The sequence below is a fragment of the Alligator mississippiensis genome, chromosome 4, assembly GCF_030867095.1.
Source record: "Alligator mississippiensis isolate rAllMis1 chromosome 4, rAllMis1, whole genome shotgun sequence".
NCBI classification, from domain to species: Eukaryota; Metazoa; Chordata; order Crocodylia; family Alligatoridae; genus Alligator; species Alligator mississippiensis.
In genome coordinates, this window is record NC_081827.1 from 107,329,641 (window position 1) to 107,349,446 (window position 19,806).

The window sequence follows — 19,806 nt, forward strand, 5'->3', positions numbered from 1 at the left end:
TGGTCTCATAACACAGGTAACCAAAACCCCGTATCCAAGAGGGACAGTGGCTGTACTGGTACTTTTCTGCCTTTATATCCTTCAGCTAAGGAAGGAAAACAGTTGAAGACTTCCAGACTTAGTTGTGTGCAGATAGAAAGACAGGAAGAAGTCTTGAAATGAATACTAGCAAGTTGATTTGTTGGCCAAGGTGAAATTCAGCAACCACCATTAATAAAGTTAGGATTGGTCCTTGAATAAAGGTCACCCTTACATGAACAACAAACCTCTACTCTACCCTAAAAAGTATGCAGAATGAAATAAAGGGAACACAGGTCTGGGTAAAACACTCTTCTTCTGACCTGGATAAGCTGGTCTAGGATCAAGAGTAAAATCATGGTGTCAGCCAAGTCCAGAGTAGAGGTTCTGAAGGAACATGAAACCACACTGCTGGGGTGGACATGATGAACTGCTGAGGAATTGACTGTGCCAAGGAGCAAGAGAGTCAGTGCACAAAGTCTCAGCACGCCCAGCCCAGCTGAAATCACAACTAGATCATGACACAGAAAGAAAAGTCAGAAACACAGAACTGTTCTGTTGAGATTCAGAAGAGCCGCTGATGAAATGGAGGGAGTGGGGGGCACTGATGGCATCAGCATCCTGCTTCAGAGCAGAAATAAAAGCAGAGCTGGAGCCTCGATGAGCTTTGAAACCATTCTTAAGGGGACATAAGATCTCAGATTTAGATGGAGAAGGCCATAACACAGCAGGTTTCCTTGGGGAGTACAGAAAAACTTAATTGAGGAGCTAATTTTAGGGCTCCAAAATACCTCCTTAAGGGATCCAATTGGAGGTAAGCTCTTGTAAAGAACTGGTACAAGCAGGGCTGGTTTAAGCATACAGGCAGCACAGGAAGCTGCCTAGGGCAGCAAAAATGGTAGCCTACATGGCAGCCTAGTTTGCTGCCCCCTACAATTTGCAATTTTGTTTGCCTAGCTTGGCAGAAATCCTTGCAGCAGTCCTGGGTACAGGAGAACATGCAGTTCTCAACTGAATCTCTCATTCCTGAATCCGAAACGAATCCCATGGATTTACTACAGAGATGCATCTGAAGTTGGATTTCATGCTGCTTTCAGTCCTGGAATATAACAGACCTTTATATGAAACAATTTCAAGGAATATAACACTTCTGCAAGACACCAGAAATCTGGTGCATCTATCAGATATGGTTACAGCAGCATTACAGGTCAGACAGTTATGATTCTTCATATTTAACAAGGTTTAAACAAAGCATTCTGAAAAGAGCAACAAAACATCATACCACCACAAACTCCTGGTCTCTACATATAAAGGAAATAAAGAGAATTTAGGAGGTAGCCATGGGAAAAATGAAGCCCATTAAAATAATAAAATCATGTTGTGAAATAAAATTAAAGGAAGGATTGGGGGGGGGGGGGAAGGATGCCAAACCCCAACTGAAAGAAAACTGATAATAAAGACGCTCTCTTTTTCTCTCTCTCGGCCTGGTGAGAAGGATGGCTGCCTTTGCCTGCAAGCTCTTCAGAGTCTGCTCTTTGCTGGGGAACAGCTACCTTAGCAACTGCTGACCTTTGCTTTCCTGCCTCAACCTTGATCAAGAACTTTCTTGTTGATTTGCTTTGACTGAAACAGCCTGCCACCCTTCTACTGCAGTCTCCCCTGGGCCTGATGTGCCTGCCTCCAACTGACACCCCACAGAAACCACGTGCAATTTCCCGAGTTGCTGCAGGAGCCCCTGCTCCATAACTTAGTCTTGCAGCAGGTGGCATTGAGACTCGCCTCCAGAAGCCTCATTGTTTCCTTGATCCAGTCACACACTATCAAGCTGACCCTTTTGAACTCAGCTCAGGTCTGCTTGGCTCTCAGCCACAGCCTGGTTTGCACTCTGTCCATTTTGCTTTGTGCCTCTTGGCTGAAGTGAAAACTGCCTTCACCATGGATGTGCTTGCCACCCTCGAAGACCATCTCCACACACAAAAAGCCCTCCCCTATGGCAGTTCACTAGCCAGACCCCTCTGTCAACTATTTCTCCTGCTATGGACAGTAATGAGTGGTGGGCCCAGCCCTCTGCTGTCCCTCTCCATGATCAACAATAGTGATGGCATCTGCCTTAAATTCCTGTCTGGGCACTGGATCATGCGAACAGTCAAAGTATATTATGCCCATGTCCTCACCACCTGCCCTAACATGACAGAGACAGCGCCTAGTAGCAGCAACACCAGACCAAGCCTGTCCAGCCTTATGTACCCTGTACAAGATACCCACTGTCAAGAGAACTGGTAATCTCCAGTGGTAGCTGTTGCATGGGGCCCTGGCCACAGGTATCTTTGTTTGCCACTTGGACCCAGCAGCAGCATACCTTTTCTGTAAGTTAGAGGGAGAGGAGACCTCCTATGCCTTTCTGGACTGCTCTCTGCTGCAGCTGCTCTGTCCTGCCCTTAGTACCCTCTTTGACATGCTGGATTTTGGAATTCACTAAGACAGTGTACATCTTCTCTATCCCATACTGAGTGGCTAAGGAGGGCATGATCTGCCTGGCCAATTTCCTACTCAGCTAGGGCAAGATGGCAATTCTGACAAGCTACAAAAAACAGTTTGCATTATCCTGGTTCCGATGATGCCCTTCAACTGTTCCACTTCTTGGTTCAGACACGTCACATTTGAATGTGGACACTTGACCTTGCAACAAAACATGGACCAGTTTGTGTTGTACTGGGCCATCAAGGAGGCCTTCTGCAAAGTGGAAAATGGACAGCTAGTCCTACATAAGCAACCCCATGTGAGGAATGGGGGAGAGGGTTTCAATCTCCAGTGACACTGTATTTGCTGTTGCTGACATGTGTTTCATGTTGAGCCCCTGGGAGGGCCACATACTTTTGCATTTTCTCCACTTGTTTTTGATGCAATATTTATATAATAAAGTTTAAACATCAAAATTAAAATGTGTATGCTATTTTCTCTTTGCAAAACACAAAAGTATAGTAATAACAGTAAGAAAAAAGATTTTAGAAGGAAGGTTTTGAACAAGTCTACAGACTGTAAACACAAATTAACAAAAAATATATAATCTGTAGGCAAGACCATTTAGAGGGACTAACGAATAGGAGCACTGCTCTTTATCCCTTTAGCACAGGCCAGAAAGATGCATGTCCTATGGCAAGTGCTAAAGCAAAGTCTCTAATCAAATGTTTGAGGTGCATATTAACCTCAGTAAGCATCTGCATATGAACAGTTCTGCAAAGGAGAATGATGGCTCGTATTATAAACAGTTCTAGCAAAGTCAATTGAATTACTCGGTGGTAAATATTGTTCCCGAAAGCAAGCATTTACAAGACCAGATCTTAAAACTGGTCACAAGTTCTGCAAGGAAATTATTAAATTAGCACCTAGTAATTCAGCATATTAGCCTCTCTGTCAAGTTGAGGTAAATTTTGAGGATACTTATAAATGTGATAATTCCAGATGTATACACTTAAGTAACATTTTGCATGCGAGCTGAACCTCAATGAGACCTCTTACATAAGTTCAGAAAGTATCTTATGACATCTAAAATGTGCATCTAAAAAGTCGGTTCCACCAGTGGACTATTTTTCAGAGGCACTAAGTGCCAACACATTCCCTGCAGTGTAATATGGAAGCGGAATAAGGACTGCACATGTACAAAACTACAAAAACCAGGTGAGTTTAAGTGTCTAAGAATAGATTTAGGTACCTAACTTCCACCACTCACTTCTTAGTTTTCATATATTTATAAAGTAGCTGAAGAGACTCTAAAAACAATAGTCTTCCCATAAACAAACACAAATTTATAGAAGTTTTCAGAACTATTAATTGTGTACTACCTTTCTAGAGACATAATACTCCATCTGTAGGGCACAACATTCACTATGGCGCACAGTCTTAAACTTTATAATATAAGAGCTTATTTCTTTTGCCCCATGACTTGAAAAAGGAAAATGGGAATTACTTTAGCAAAAAATGAAAGACCTGCCAATTTTCATGTCTCTGCTATGGATTGTGTGTGGTTCACAGGGGCTTGTCTCCTCAATGGAAAATATTTTGGCTTCATGAAACTTCTCCAAAGCAAAGATGCCAAGAGAAGGCTTCTGAACACAGAAGAGAAGTTTCCCTTTTGGCAACCTTCAGACAGAGTGCAACAAATCCAGTCCAAACACATACTGTTTTTATACAATATTAACACAACATTAGTAGCTAAAATAATTAATCCTAGAACTGTGGTTTCACAAATTTTTCCATACTTATTCAACCATAAAAAAAAAACAAAAAAAACATGAGAGTTCAGCTGCCTCAGCATAAAGGAATTACCTGATAGTAACTGTGTTTCTTTGAAATGCTGTTGTCAGCATAGATCCCTCCGGGCTAAATGAGAGCAGTAAGGGCTCTACATATGCCTTATGCTCCTCATTGCTTCCTTAAGAGGGCATAGGGGGGCAGAGCAGTCATAACCCTCCCTAAATTCCACAATAATTCGAAGCCAATGGTAATTGGAGACTTCAAAAGTAGGGGTGGAGGGCAAGTTATTGGTGTCAATGTGGATCTTGTGTGCCTTGAAGTCACACAGAATTATTAAAGTGATTGTGGTTCTTCAGTGTGGTTGTCATCAGTGTGGAGCGTGCTGCACGCGAGCCCATGCCCCATGCAGGTGAGACTGGATTCCTTTAATAAGAAGTGTTTTTTGGAGCCATGCATGTGCCCTGTACCCTCCTATGCTCCCTACACAACCATAAAGGGTGGACCGTCTGCATTGCTTCCTCAATAACCTGCACCTCTAAGCCCATGAGAGCTAACAACTCCAAGATTAGCAATGGACCCATGCCGATTACAAAACATTTTGAAGAACTGCAGTTACTGTGAAGCAAGCACGAATTTGTTTAAGTATGTGTCAGTGTGGACCCCATTGTAAGTAACTGGTAAGAAGTATCTCCCTATACAGAAGATCGAGAAGTCAAAACAGTTCTATTGAATAAGTATCGTAACTACTGATCTTTCAACTTTGAACATCTGCTTTGGCTACCATGCGAAGAGCAGTGTTATAAAGTCAGCTGCAGCATGTAAATGTTTTACAAATCTCTGGAACAGACTGGAGCCTCAGGGAGGCCAAAGAGGCATGCAGGGATTCCAGAAGCCTGGAGAGAAGGCTTTTTTGCACATCCTTCAGTCTCCAAAACTTGCCAAAGACAGCCTAGTGCACAGGAGACCAGGTGTGCCTTCAAAAGAGGTGACAACAATTTGGTGACAGGCTCATGGTTTGTTTGCCAAAGTCAACAAGGTTTCTAGGCATTGCATAGCTGGAGTCCCATTTTTGTAATATGCTTCTCACAACTATAAAAAAAGTTATATATGCACACAAATTTACTTGTCCACTTTTAAACCTCCTGTGCAAGTATACACTCATATCATTTCACAAATCCTATGCATCTTGTTCCGATTTAAAATCTAGATGGGGGGGATTTGGGGGGGGGGGTGCCGACTGTAGGCATTAGCTCAACCTTGCTTTATACCCTGAAACAGCCTTGAAGGGAACCACACAGGTTTTTATCATACTGTTTCATTAGTTTGAATGTATAACAAAGACAAAATATTGAAAAAATTACTACTGGATTTGATATACATACCAGAAAAATGGACATTTGTCTTTCTTGTGCAGCGTGCTTCAGGTCAGTGAAAGCTTCTCTTCCAAGCCCTCTTTCAGGAACATTTAGAACATGAGCCAACGCCAGATCATTCTTAGAATTCACCAACAGGCTTAAATATGCACAAAAAAACTTCTTCACCATCAGTAGCACCTGCATAAGAAGGCAACAAGGAGAAGAGCAAGAAAGCTTGAAAAATTTTCATTTAAAAAGATATTAATTAGATATCTGCCAAAGTAACAGGTCTAAAAGAGTAAGAATATCATATACACTGAATTCCAAGATACTGACTTCTAAAAATAAGACAACTATGGAAAGATGGATAGAAGCAAACATGATGAACATACAACATTTTTTGGGATGCTTACTCAATTACGACTTGACATTTGAGATTTATTTCACACTCTCCCCCCCACTGCAGTGTTGGGCTCTAATTTTTATCTTGGGTCTCCTCCGTAGGAACCACACTGACAGATCCTCCTTTCACAACCCAGGGTGAAATCAGGTTTCTGCTAAGTTTAATGGTATTTCTGCCATTATCTTCAAGTGTTCTAAGCCTTCACTAATCAGTTAAAGCCTGATTGTCCTTTTGCCTTCTACTGATTTTGAATCAAGCCCCTAATGATCATGGTTCCTGCGTAGCTTCCTGAAAGAGGATCCCCACTGAATGACATGCAAGACCTTGATGATAATTGTGATTTCAAAGAACTTTATGTTACTGAGCACTAAGAGAATGAGGGCCCTGTAAAAAAAAAAAAAAAAAAAAAAAAAAAAGCTCATCCCTGACCAGAAGAATTTTCAAATTTAAACAAAAACAAAGGGAAAAATAAAACACAAAAGAATAAAAGGGGGTAAATAAGAAAGTCAGATATTCATAACTTTTAAAATAACTGAGTTTTTCCTTATTTGATGTGGTCCTGGCATAGAGGTGTAGGAAGAAGACATTAAAAACAAAAGAATAGATGGTGAGAGGAAGAATTAAATTCAAGTTTGAAAGAAAACTAAGGAAGACTGAGAAATATTTTGCTGGGAGCTGTTGGTGAGTTTTTCCAGTGTGTAAGAAGTGGAAAGAAATAAAATCTAGCATGTGAAGCTTAACAGAGCTATTATCTCACAGTGCATCACTGAGCAATTTACCAGCCAACTTGTCAAGGCAACATCAGGGCTGAATGTTTCTGAGGACACTCAGAAATAAAAGGGCAGCAGCTATTGCTCAACTCCTGCTGCTTGAAGAGTACCTAAGACCATGCATAAGCAAGGGAAAAATGGACCTTTTCATATTTGAAGGGGGGCCTAGCCTGACAACCAATATATACAGAGAACCAATATTCAGAGGACTCTTGACTGCTCTTTAGGTTTGCAGAATAGTCCTCTCTGGCCCTCAATTCAGAAGTTACGGGGAGAGGAATACATAATTCAAGGGCAATTTTGACTAGTAGTAAGTGATGAAGAGCAAACTACGTTTCCCCTATTAGGCTAATTTTGCATATATTTTGCATATTTAAAGTTGCAGTAAAGATGAGAATAAATGTTTACCTTCATATTGTCCTGGCTGTGTCTGGTGACTGGTGTAGAGGATGTACAAAGAACAGTACTATTTTCTTCTACCAAGTCTGGTATTCCAGATATGAATTCCAGGAACTGAACCTTCAGTAAAATATATCAAGCAAAATAACTATATAGTTACTGCAATTATAGTAACCACAGCCTCTTCCAATCCTTAAAAAAAGAAGAAACAGATTGTATGGGCTGCTCTGCCTTTGAAAACAGGAAACTTCCAAATAGTCATTATACAAGCAGAAAATTGAGGTATAAGCCTTAAAATACAGAAATCATCCTGCCACACATGCATGGCAGGAGGCGTGATTGTAGGATCACAATCTTGGGCTTCCCTTGCACTGGCAAGTAGCAAACTCCTGCAGCTGAGAAGCCCCATGCATTCCCACAGCTATAAGCCCACTTCAGACTGGGCTCACAGCTGCAGCAGCATGCCATACATTTCCATGGCTGGTATCCGGCATCTGACAAGGCACAGAGCCATGGGGGAACCCCATGCCCTCCCACAGTTGGGGGGCTTGCAGCTATGGGAGCTCATGCAGCACTCCTGCAGCTGTGGGCTCTGTCAGCTGACAGGGCCACCAGCTGCAAGACCGCATGGGGTGTCCCTGCTGCTGTGAGCCTCGTCAGCTGCAGGCTCCCAGCCACAGAGGAGCAGCTGCACACACGTTCAATTAATTGCATTATAGAGACAAGTCACAAAGTTATTACATATTTTTGGTGAAATCAATCTGTAGCTTATTCCTCATTTTATCATTCCATTTATTGATTGAACATGTGAGGGGTCACAAATTAAGACATGATTAACAGGTTGATCATATCTTAAGTTCAACATATAGCAGGGGCCTAATAGGCCAAATAGAACCTGGCCCTAAGTATTTTTCTACTAATACAATGTTTCTGAATCTAGAGACTTGGTAATGTTAAATGTTCAGTTAGGAGGATTCTTGCCCACCCGCTCCAGTGTCACAAGGACTGCAAAGCCCATGAAACAGGAGGAACGGAAGAAATAAACAATCATTTAAATATCCCTTTGAAAACATAACAATTACAAAGCTAGAACTTTCTTCCTCACAGAAAAACAAAGCAGCATGTATAGACAATTCAGGGTTTTAGAACTACTGGAGCTAGCCGTATTTAAACCATTCTAGAAATTAAAAATGAGACACTTACTGGAGGGATCTCTTCACTTTCAGGTATTAGCATATGACATTTCTGACATATCTCTATTAGATCCAACAGATTGCTGCTCTTTAAGAATGTATCATAAGCTTTTCTAATGTCAGCATAATGTACAGGTGCTTCCATGTCGTCACATGATAATCCCAGTTTGTCACGTAGAAAGTATTTCCATGTTTCCAACACATCACTTAGCAATACTGTGAAGTCTCCACAGTTCTATTATAAAGAAGAAAAACAAAATAGCATTATGTTTCATGGGTAGTACAGACATTAAAAAAAATAAACTCAAAACTAGCTATTAACTTTAAGATCCCCCTCTATTCTAAAGTACCGTAACCCTAACTCAGTTACACTATACCAAAAGGTTGACTGTACAACTGAAGAATTTTAGAATATACACTCTTAGTTTCCAGTATTTTACCTGGTGCGTATGCATAATTCTACTAGCAAGACTGGCCTCATTAACTTCAATAGAATGGCTGGTATTCAAATGCTTAAAGTTAGGAATGTGTAAATGTTTTTACAAGCTATGGAGATACATCCTTCTCCCCACCCTGGGTCTGCCAGAGATAAAATAAGCACCCACCTCCCCCAGCTGAGAAGCTCCCAATATATGCAAGTAGGCAGTGAAGGCTGAAAGTAGCTTGGAGAAAACTTAAGTGCACACCCTAGCACAGCAATTCAGACTCACAAGAACAGCTCTGCACTACTATGACCATGTGTCCACAGAGCCTATCTTAAAGCAAGATCATTTCTAGGAAAAGGGAGAGGTACATTTTCTGAAGTGCTCCTATTCTGATTTTCTATATTTTTTCCTTTCAACAACAATAAAAATCTAGTCAATGCAACTCATGCTGGACTTAAACACCAACAGAGTTCAGAAAAATGTTTTCTCAATTTGGTTTGAAAGAATTCTTTCAGGAGTCACTAGTTAAAAATAAAATATTTATATATGGTAACTAAAATAAAAAATCTTGTGTCAAAAGAGCAAGGATTGCAGTTTAACATGTTGTAAAACACACTCAATTGAAATAAAAGTGAACTCCATGGATCAATTTTTATGATCAAGTCCCTATCATGACAACACAATCCTATTATTCATACAACTGACTGAAAGGGTCTGTGGTAAAAATCAGAAAATGTTTTGCTAGGAGCACCTGCCAATTGGCTAATATATGAAGGAAGTTCAAGCAGTTCAGTCCTTTCATTCCCCCATAGACATCAGAAAGATTAGATTTCATAGGCATAAAACAAGAAAAAGAAGTTTTACACATCTTAAAGTACTTCAGTTGTATTTTTTGATAGTACATTGTGCCAAGTGTGCTCTTTCACGAGTTCCAAAGCCTTGTTTTGCTCGTTCTAAAATGAAGTTAACACTAAATTTGGGGAGCAACAAGATTTTTTACAGTTCTTCCTAGGCCTAGGTAGCTAGCAAATAACTGCTACTGATATTGTAAAAGTTGTTTAAAGATAGAAAGGCAAATCCCTTTGAATCCCCATGATTTTAAAAGTATATGCGCACCTCAGCGCTTGTGCTGGCACTGTGCATCCTCACCACGTATGGCTGGGTTGGATGAAACCAAAATAAAGCAATGAAGGAGAAGCTTCCAGTTTTAATATCTCTACATTTTACCTCTAATACTGGTCAATAAAGTAATACAGCCACATTGTACCCTTCTATAAAAAGCCTCATAGTATGATGGATGGAGAACAGAGAAATGTAAGGTTTACCTCAGTTTCCTAATCATTTTCAAGTCAACGCATAAAACATGTTGAGTGCTGCAGAGAAAACAGTGTATGCAGACACTGAAATTTTACACTCATCCATACAGGCATACACTAGGGGTGTGAGAAATGGGCCCTATTCAATTCGGATTTGGCCCAAATCAGGGACAGCGATTCGATTAGTTGATTCAGATCACTGTCCCCGATTCGATTAGGTCAAATCCAAATCTGAAGATTCGATTCCGATTCAGAAAATCAGCAATTCAGCATAGAGCAACTTTAAATCTTTCTTCTACATACCTCAAGGTATCAGGCATGGCATGTGAATGCTGTGACACTGGGGCAGATAGCGCAACCCACAGGAGCTCGAGAGGGTGTGGGGGCCCTCCACATGCTCAGTGACAAACCCGGAAGCAGACCAGAAATACTTCGGGTCCACTTCTGGGTCTGCTGGGGAGCACATTAGGGCCCCCCCCAAAAAACTGGCGATTGGCTACGGGGGGGATTCCGGGTGCCCCCTGCAGACCCAGGAGGCAACAGTTGCTGTGTCAGGAGGTGGGGGGGCTCCCAAGCAGACCCAGAAGCGGACCGGAAATGCTTTTGGTCCATTTCTGGGTCTACTGGTGAGTGCGCTGGGGAGCCCCCTGTGCTCCTGTGGGACACACTATCCGCCCCAGCATTGCAGCATTCACAAGCCACCTAGTACCTCGAGGTATGTAGAAAAAACATTTAAAACTGTGTCTATGTCCGAATCGCTAAATCTCTCAGAATCAATTCAGAGAGATTAAAAGGGTCTCCTGATTAGATTTGTATTGGGAGATTCGGCCACCGAATCAAATCAGCAACCGAAGGTTTGCACAGCCCTAATATATACCACCCCCATCTATATCCAGGAGGTTCAAATTACATCGTCTCTGTAAAGCAAACCTCCCTCCTATAGCACTCACTGGGATACTGCATCCCAAACACAACTTCACAGTGGTCCAAAGGCTAAGAGACATTTTTTTGTGTATAATTTCTGGCACTTCCAACCCAAGCACCACTTCCCCCCAGAACCAAATTGCCACCACCAAATCACTGCCAATATCAGGACTTTGCAGACCAGATGGAATTGCCTGGCAGGCTGAATCCATCCTGATTGCTATAGTTTGCCAACCCCTGATCTAGAGTATGAGGAACATCTGAAGGAAAAGAGCATAGGCTGTAATCAAAGTTAAACAATAATGCAAACTTCAGACACGTTAATATAATATTGAAATGGAGCGATTCAGCATACAAAGGTCAGAAAACTAAGTGCAAGATTTTTTTTATTTTTTTTTTTTACTTCCGTGCAAAATACATGACAAATATGCACATAAAGTAATGATCTTAATCCACATGTAGGCACTCCTAAATGTCCAGCAGTTTCCATTGACAGAGTACTAACCTGTTTATTGACCTCAGCCATTGAAAGCTGTAAAGCCATAAGCATACAGTCTGCTCCACACACAGTTGTTCTTTCCGAGTCTGAAAATAGATGCCATTGTCTTCTAAAACTCTTGACCATATTTAAGATCTTTTGCTGAAAGGCAGCCATGTTCCTACAATAGAAGTCAGAGAAAGTAAGTTAGATTTTTAACTATCAGAGAAGTAGAATTCAGGAATGGACTTCCAAGCAAAGCAGTGGAGAGAAGGAACATGAATCTTTAAGACTGAATTGAATAAGCTTATGGAAGGGAAGGTGATAGGACAGGGAGCGTGGCAACATCAAGCAATGCATGATGTGAAGTCATGTGTTTATACCCCAATCTGGGGACTGCAAGAATATTTCCTATAGAGTGGAAGGTGTCTTTTAATCCCAAACCTCTGGGTTTTGGTTCATCTCAAACTCCTCTAAACTTTTTAGATCCCATAGTTCATCTGGTGCCCCTCAAGTTTCCTACAAATCACTCAGCCCATCCTCACCCAATATAAACCATCTCCTTCTTTACAATGGATCTTCACAGTACTGTTTTTCCAGTTTTTTAATCCTACCCCATCACCCTCTGAATCCCTTCTTTTGGAGAGGCGAGTGATCAAACTGAAACAAAACACTTATTGCCACATTAAAGCTGAGACCCAGACAAAAGTTGAGGGCAAAAGGGCAAGTGGTGGGAGGACAAAGCAAGAGATGCAAAAGTTTTATGATAGCCATGACAGTTTCTTCAGCGCAACCAAAGCTATCTATGGGTCAAGTGCATAAGGAGCCATTCTTTTGAGGTCCAAGGATGCAACACTCTCTAAAGACAGCTCCAATATGAAAGTAAGGTGGGATGAGCACTTTCAAGAGCTCCTGAACTGAGACTCTAATGTGAAAGACAATACCGCTGAAGCCATTCCACAACCCCATTAACGATTACCTTGCAGATCCACCAACTTATCAAGAAGTAAAAGCAAATAAGCAGATAAACAACAAAGCATCTGATCCTGATGGAATACCAGCTGAAATTTATAAGCAAGGTGGAAACACGTCCTCTCATCAACATGTCTTATTGTGAAAATCTGGAAACCTGAACAGATACCCAGTGACTTGAAAGAATCATTACCATATTCAAGAAAGGAGATATATTGCAGTGAACACTGATATTGCCCTCCTGCTCACAGCTGGGAAGATCCTTGCCTACATTCTTATCAGCAGACTCACTTTCCTCACTGATGAGATTCTACCCAAGCCCCGGTGTGGTTTCAGATCACTCTGATGGACAGTGGATATTATCTCTGTTGCTAGACCTGACTAAGGCCTTTGATTCAATCAACAGAGAGGTTCTTTGTCAGATACTAATGAGATCTGAATGACTGCCAAAATTGGTTACCATTATCAGATTTCTTCATAACAGAACCACAAACCTCCTGAGCAATGGTGCAAAAATGGACTCCTTCACTATTAGGACTAGAGTCAAGCAAGGATGTGCAACTGCACCAGTACTTTTCCATGTACACCATAGCTATATCATATTTCATTGCTGATGGACTTCCATCTGGAGCCTGCTGCAGTCCAGTATTACATGGATGGGAATCTCTAATATCAGCTGGTTACATTTCAAATCCAAGATAACCAACACCTTCATTACGAATTTCCAACATGCCAGCCTGTGTTATGCATGCCCACTCAATTGAAAAGCTCCAGGTCACTTTGGATTGCCTCTGTGAAGCATATGAAATGCTTGGCCTCACTGCCAACTTCACAAAAAATGCAGTACTTTACCAACCCACCCCAAACCAAACAGCTGCTCCACCACATATTACAATCAGAAGGCAATTCTTGAAGATAGTTGAGCATTTTCCCTGTCTAGGTAGCCCCCTTTCCCAAAAAGTAAACATAGACAATGATATTCAACACCGGATAAAACCTGCCAGTGCTGCCTTTGGATGTCTCCAAAATTGTGTCTTCAATGACCATGACGAACTTCTCGCCTACAGGCTGCAGTCATCCATACCTTGTTGTAGGAGTGGGGAACTTGGACAACGTAGCAGAAACCCCTGGAAGCTTTGGATCACTGCCATCGGCGATGCCTGTGAAAAATCCTCCATACCAGCTGGAAGGACAGATGAATGAACGCCTGTCTTCTGGTTCAAGCAAACACCACCAGCATTAAAACTGTGTTTACACAGCACTAGCTCCGTTGGAAAGGACACGTCATAGGATGGCCAATAACCAGCTCACAAAACATGTCCTATGCTCCCAAATCACCGATGGTCACCCCTCTAGGGGTGGGCAAGGAAGAGATGCAAGGACATCTCAAAGGCCAATCTGAAGAAATGTCATAGTAGCATCAATACCTGGGAAACTCCAGCACTGAGTCAGCCCCTGTAGCAGCGTGATGCATGACAAGGCATCAAACATTTTGAGCAAATTCACTTCACTAAGAGGTGTATAGATGAGAGACAGACAAGACAGACCTGTGATCCTACATCACCAGGATCTTCCTGTTCCTTCCTCCCTGAACTATTCACCACATCTGTTGTTGAACACGTTGATCTTGACTCAACCTCTGAAGTTATTTGTGGACTCACTGATGACTTCCCTGTTCACTGGAGTACCCTTATTTACCAGCCTAGGACAAATCCTACTCCTTGCCCTTCCCTAAATCCCTTCTTGGAGAAGGGGGTGACCAGCTCAATCTCCACCCCATGCAATGTGTCATCTGGCCTGTAGCACTCCCCATAGCTCTGGAGATCTGGTGGCAGGGAAGCACTGTCACTTCCCTGCTGACAAGCCTCTGGTCCCCTGAGGAGCCTGTCAGGTCCCACGGGGAGGCTGGATGACAGGACTGCATGGGCTGGAGATGGACCACTACTAGCATTCAACACACCCCAGGTGTACTGGACTGTACACCTCTGACTGCACCACCTCTGCATGCATCCATGCGTTGTGCATCTGACCCCAGCAGCCTTCCCTGCCCAAGCACGGGAGTGGGGGGGCCGGCAGACCTGATGATCTGTAAGGTCCCCTCCAGCCCGTAACAACCATGAAAGAATGAAACACTGCAGGGCAGATAACATGGCCCCGCGTGCGACACCGTGGTGACCCACGGTCACTCTGTTGCCAGCCAGGGGCACGCACAGGTCCAGGCACGAGGCTGGGGATCAGATCCGGGTGCACGGGGGGGGTCCGCGCAGGCTCAGGCAGGGATGCAGGTGCACGGTCCGAGCGCACCGGCGGATCCAGGCGCCCAGGCGGACCGAGCCCGTCAAGCCCCGGAGCTACCGCACCTGCGTGGCTACTGCAACTGCCCCAGGGCCCTGCAGCCAGGCGACTGCCCAGCGCCACTCACGCCTTCCAAGTGCCCCGGCAGCCCCGGGCTCCTGGCGCCTCCGCTCCGCTTTGCTCAGGCAAGACTCGCGCTCACGGCTTTCAGCGTCCTCGGGATCCCCCTTCCCCAGGTCCGGGCGGGTCCGAGAGAGTGGCTGCAGGGAGGATCTCGGACACCGGTACCTGCGCGGAGGGGAAGCGAGGGGAGGGAGGGAGAGGGGGAGGGGGAGGAGGCGGAGTGTCCTTGTCCTTGCCCCGCCCCCCCGCGTTCCGGTCCAGCCAATGAGCGGGCCCCAAGCGCCAACGCACGCGAGCCCCCGGCGGTTTGAATTTAAATCTCCCGCAGCCGACCAATCAGAGCGCCGCAGCCTTTGGCCCGGAAGTGCGGGGTGCCGGGGACGGAAGCAGTGCTTTACGAACAGGTTCGCGGGAGATCTCTAGGTAAGGTGAGGTCGGGATGGGGTTGGGGGGTGTTGCGGGGGAGGTGTGGGTGTTGGGGGGGTGGTTAACAGCTGCGGGGTGGGGAGAATAGTGCCACCCTTCCCCTGTGTGCGGGGGGCCCTGCCCTGTCACGGGGCTCGTCATCCCGTGGAGGGGAGGCTGAGGCAAGGCTGCGCTCCCCCAGCCTTCCTGAAACACCTTGGGACGAGGGGCAGGAGCTGCTTCCTCTGCCTGGGGCTCATCTGGGCCCCTTCCTGGTGCTTGCGGGCTGGTCCCCTGCTGCACATGGGGATGTCCTAAGGCCCCTTCTAGCTTTGCTGCTGTGTGGGAACTCTGTGATGCTAAAGCCCCTATGGAGCAGGCAGAGCCCCACAGTCAGAAAATGTCTGTGTCTGACTTCTCGTGCCCCAATGCTGTTGGTAAGATCATGTCCCAGGTGTTTTCTTCTCAAGCGTGTGGTTTGTTTTGGGGGGTTTTTTTGTCTGGGAATATTTGTTGTAGCCATGTTAAAGAACAGCTGTTTTACAAATAAAATTTCCTACCCAGGAGAACCATACAGCCCTTTACCTCCCCCATGTAATACGAGGTTTTATTTCTACCTCGGAGAAATTTTACAGTCTTTCAATTCATCTTTGCCCGATGAAGAACGTTTGGGCCCAGAAACTTGCAAATAAAGACTTTTTTGTAACTGTCTAATTTGTTTAATAAAAGATATTACCCTTACCCCAAGAAGCTTTGTCTGGGGGTGGGAGTATGTGCGCGCGCATGCACGTGCGGTTTGTTTGTTTGTTTTTTTTAAATCTCCTCCTCCTGTAACAGTTGTTGCTTCTATGCCACCTCCATCTTACCACTGAAATGAAGCAAGACTCTGTTAGGAGCGCTGCCTATGCTGTGGACTGCGAGGATTACGTGCACGTGGTGGAGTTCAGTCCGTTTGATAGTGGAGAGGCATGTTCCCTAATTGCATATGGTGGCAACAATTATGTCGTTGTCGGGACTTGCAGGTTTCAAGTGAGTAGGTTTTTTCTGTTATTTTTTTTAACTGAATATTTGCAGTTTGGGGGGTTAATTCATCTTTAAAAGGAATGGTTAAGGAGTACATTGGAGCCACAGCATTTTTTTTTCCTTTATAAAATCACTTTGAGTTGGGCCCATTTTGTTTTTAGATTCCAGCATAATTGTTCTTCAGGCATGTATGTTCATAGAAATTCACTTCAATGAAAATTATGTATATTACTGTGAGGTTTGATTCTGCTACTATAACTTCTTTTTGATCACTGAATAAGACACAAAAATAATAGGTCTTTTCTCTTGGAAAGAAAGTTCAGTTTCTGTGTCTTTTGGAATGTAGGTAATTGCTACCTGGGGAGTTGTGCAGCTATTAGTTTGGACTGTGCCTGGTGAACTGGAGATGTGCTGTGTGTGTTTACAAAGTGCCATAATTTATTATATCTGATTCAACTCTTCTTCCCAGAGCACTAAATCCCAATCTGTATGAATCTGTTACTTATGGACTGACTTCCAGCCAATGGCTGTGATACCAGAAATTAATAATTACTTGCCATATTTCCTCAAATATAAGATGAGGCTTTTTTCCCGTTCGGAGGTGGAGGGGGGCGTGGAAACCTTTTGCTTGGAACAGAGTTTGGGCCAGGCAAACAGCTGCTCCTGTTCAAGATGCAGCCATGGTAGCTTGTGTGGCAGGTAGGAGGTGTTCAGGGAAGGGGCATACGGTGTGAGGGGACATGGGAGGGGGGGATGCACAGAGCAAGGGGGCATGGAGAAAGGTGCACACAGAGCATGGAGAAACGGTATGCAGGGAGCACAGTGCAGAGGGGAACACGGTGGGGGGGAAAAGCACAGTGTGGGGGAGCTCATGAGAACAGGTGGCGGGGCAGCATGGGTGAATGGATGTATGGTATGAGGAGAGCACAGGGCAAGGGTTTGTAGGAATACAGGGAAGGGACACAGAGGAAGGGGTTGCAGCGGGGAGTATGGGTGAAGGGATGCATAGAGCAAGGGGAGTGTGAGGAAAGGGACATGGGGGATGAGGTGTGGAAGGGGCCACTCCATGCAAGGGGAAGCGCAGGGGAAAGGGCATGCAGATACAGCAGGTAGCATAGGGCAGGAACACGTGGAGCAAGGGGAGTGTGGGGAAAGGGACACTTAGGGTGCAGGGCAAGTGGAGTACAGAGCACAAGGGGCACAGGGAAGGGGCATGCAATGAAGGGAGAGCGCTAGGAAAGGGGGACACAGCAGGTGGAGCACAGGGAAGAGAGAACGTGGAGCAGCAGGCATGGTGCTGCAACTCCAGTCTTAAACCTGACTGCAGCTGGAGGCTGAAGCTGGACCTGCTGCTATTGCCTGGCGTTTAACTTTCTGTACCTCCTTTATGCCTCCCCCAACCTTGAAATTGACAGGACCTAGTCAGTTCAGGGCTGCTTACAAAACCTTCAAGTTGAGGCTTTTGCTTCACTTTACAAATTATATAGGTAAACAGAATGCAGTTATGGCAAAAAGGAGACAGCAGTGCAGAAGAGATCCTATGCATAATCTTTATTTGTTACGTAATCAGTAGGCAAAAAAATTAGAACTGGCATGTTATACAGTTAAATTATGCACCTATTCAGTATACATATAGGTGGTAGTCTTTGCATAATTCATGTTGGCCAATTGTTAGGTAAAAACAAAATGCTTCTTGTGAGCATATAAGCATCAAGAGTCAATGTAAATTATTTTTTAAACGGTGCTTAACTTCAACAATACAAAGCATTTCTTTTCAGTGAACATGTTTGGAAACCTAGAGGGGAGTGTTCTAGAAACTGGATCTAGTTTCTGAAATTCTTATCTGAATCTATCTGTGTATAAAAGAACATTATTTATGCATCCAGTGATCCAACAGCATTTACAATAGCAATATAGCAGGGACATGTTCATAGAACTTTTTTTTTCTATTCCTTCCAGTAGATGAAACAACATGGTAATAAGCTTTTTATAAGTTCTTGTGGTCATCTTTGATGCCTCTACTACCAATGTAGCCTCTACCTTTTTTTCTCTTTTTTGTTTGGAGTAGATAGTCCATGCATGCTGGAAACATTCATTACTACGGACTTAACTTGAAAGAAGCTATCTGTATCTTGTTGACTGTGTGCTGCTTTTTTCTTTTTCTTTTCTTGGTTCTTGTCAAAAGATGGATAATACTTGTATGCATGTGAAACTTCCCCCCCCCCCCCCCCCAAAAGCTCCAATGCATTGCATCTTAACTAAACCTATGAAGTCATGATCTGAAACGATGACAGGCTTAGTGTGCCTGCATACACACGTTTTTAACCTTGTTTCCAAGACTAACAAAGATGTAAATTGTAATCTAAGATTTGTGATGTATACACCTGTTCAGTAGAAACTGAATATCAGCACCTCACTTTACATGTCATAGGTCACTCAATATTATTATTTGTGTTCTGTGATTTGTTGCTGTACAGACCTACAAAGAGGGCATGGACTCTTTCATAATGAGTTGACAGTCTAAAAGGCAACCGAGTAATTATTTTTGGTCACTACTAGTGGAGACTGATCTAGAATTAAAAGGTTTTTGTCTTACTAATAGTCTTCAGGACCATTTTCTTGATAAACTTATTGTGCTACTTTATTTAGGAGGAGGATGCAGAAGTGGAAGGAATACAATATAAGATGCTAAGAACATTTCATCATGGGATCAGAGTTGATGCCATAGCATGGAGTCCAGAAACCAGACTCAATTCTTTACCTCCCCAGATAAGGTATTTTTAAAAGCACTTGAGTACAAGAACAACATGACTGGAAGAAAGGCTGAAAGAACTACAATTTTTTTATGGAGAAAAGATGACTGAGGGAGGGGGGTTTGATAACAGTCTGCATGTACAAGAAGGGTACCCGGTAGCCACGCACAGGCAGAGGCGTGGTGGTGGCAAGGGGGGAGCTCCCGCAGGTAGCCACAGCAGTATCGAAGGGGGAGGAGGGAGGTGGCGAGTGCTGACCAGTGGTCGGTGACCACCCACAGATGCCATCGGAGGCGGGAGGGTGGTCGTTAGCGGTGACCGCCCTCAGGCACCACCAGCAGTGGCAGCGCTTCTTTCAGGGGTTGCACCACCAATCTCGGGATATACATGCACCCCCTATGCGTCACCAGTGCAGGGTACTGAGGAGTATGGGGCAGCTGGGGGGCTGTGGCTTGGCAGGAAGCGGGAGACACACAGAGAGAGAGACAGCACCCAGCTGGTAAGAGGAGGGGTAGGGGGGAAAGATCAAGGCCTCCATGGCGTGGGAGGGAGTGGGACAGGAGCAGGGGCTGGGGTGATTGGGGCCCCAGGGGCGGGGCAGGTCATCCAGAGCAATGGGGAGGAGAGGGGGATGGCTCCCCGCAGCTGCACACACTTCCCAGGGGAGGAATGAGGAGCACATGCTTCCTGCTGCCTTTGC

General features: G+C 44.2%; 2 protein-coding genes across 6 annotated transcripts in view; one reads left to right on the forward strand and one right to left on the reverse strand.

The window, feature by feature from the left end:
- PARPBP (PARP1 binding protein) overlaps nt 1-15,172 on the reverse strand; it is a 61,767-nt gene extending 46,595 nt beyond the window's left edge. Inside the window, exons 1-5 of one of the 3 annotated variants that reach the window (XM_019489614.2) lie at nt 14,930-15,172; nt 11,563-11,716; nt 8,403-8,627; nt 7,209-7,319; nt 5,655-5,825 (exon numbers count right to left, since the gene is read on the reverse strand). In XM_019489614.2, the coding sequence (XP_019345159.1) occupies nt 5,655-5,825; nt 7,209-7,319; nt 8,403-8,627; nt 11,563-11,712 (657 nt within the window). In that variant the 5' untranslated portion in view covers nt 11,713-11,716; nt 14,930-15,172. Of the gene's footprint in view, nt 1-5,654; nt 5,826-7,208; nt 7,320-8,402; nt 8,628-11,562; nt 11,717-13,591; nt 14,824-14,867 lie in introns of those variants that run through there. The other 2 variants (XM_059726441.1, XM_059726442.1) reach the window with 2 other exon arrangements.
- Nucleotides 15,173-15,253: 81 nt separating this feature from the next.
- Nucleotides 15,254-19,806, forward strand: part of NUP37 (nucleoporin 37) — a 40,425-nt gene continuing 35,872 nt past the window's right edge. Inside the window, exons 1-3 of one of the 3 annotated variants that reach the window (XM_014608456.3) lie at nt 15,254-15,348; nt 16,168-16,359; nt 19,003-19,127. In XM_014608456.3, coding sequence (XP_014463942.1) covers nt 16,204-16,359; nt 19,003-19,127 — 281 coding nt within the window. In that variant the 5' untranslated portion in view covers nt 15,254-15,348; nt 16,168-16,203. Of the gene's footprint in view, nt 15,354-15,667; nt 15,768-16,167; nt 16,360-19,002; nt 19,128-19,806 lie in introns of those variants that run through there. The other 2 variants (XM_019489553.2, XM_059726443.1) reach the window with 2 other exon arrangements.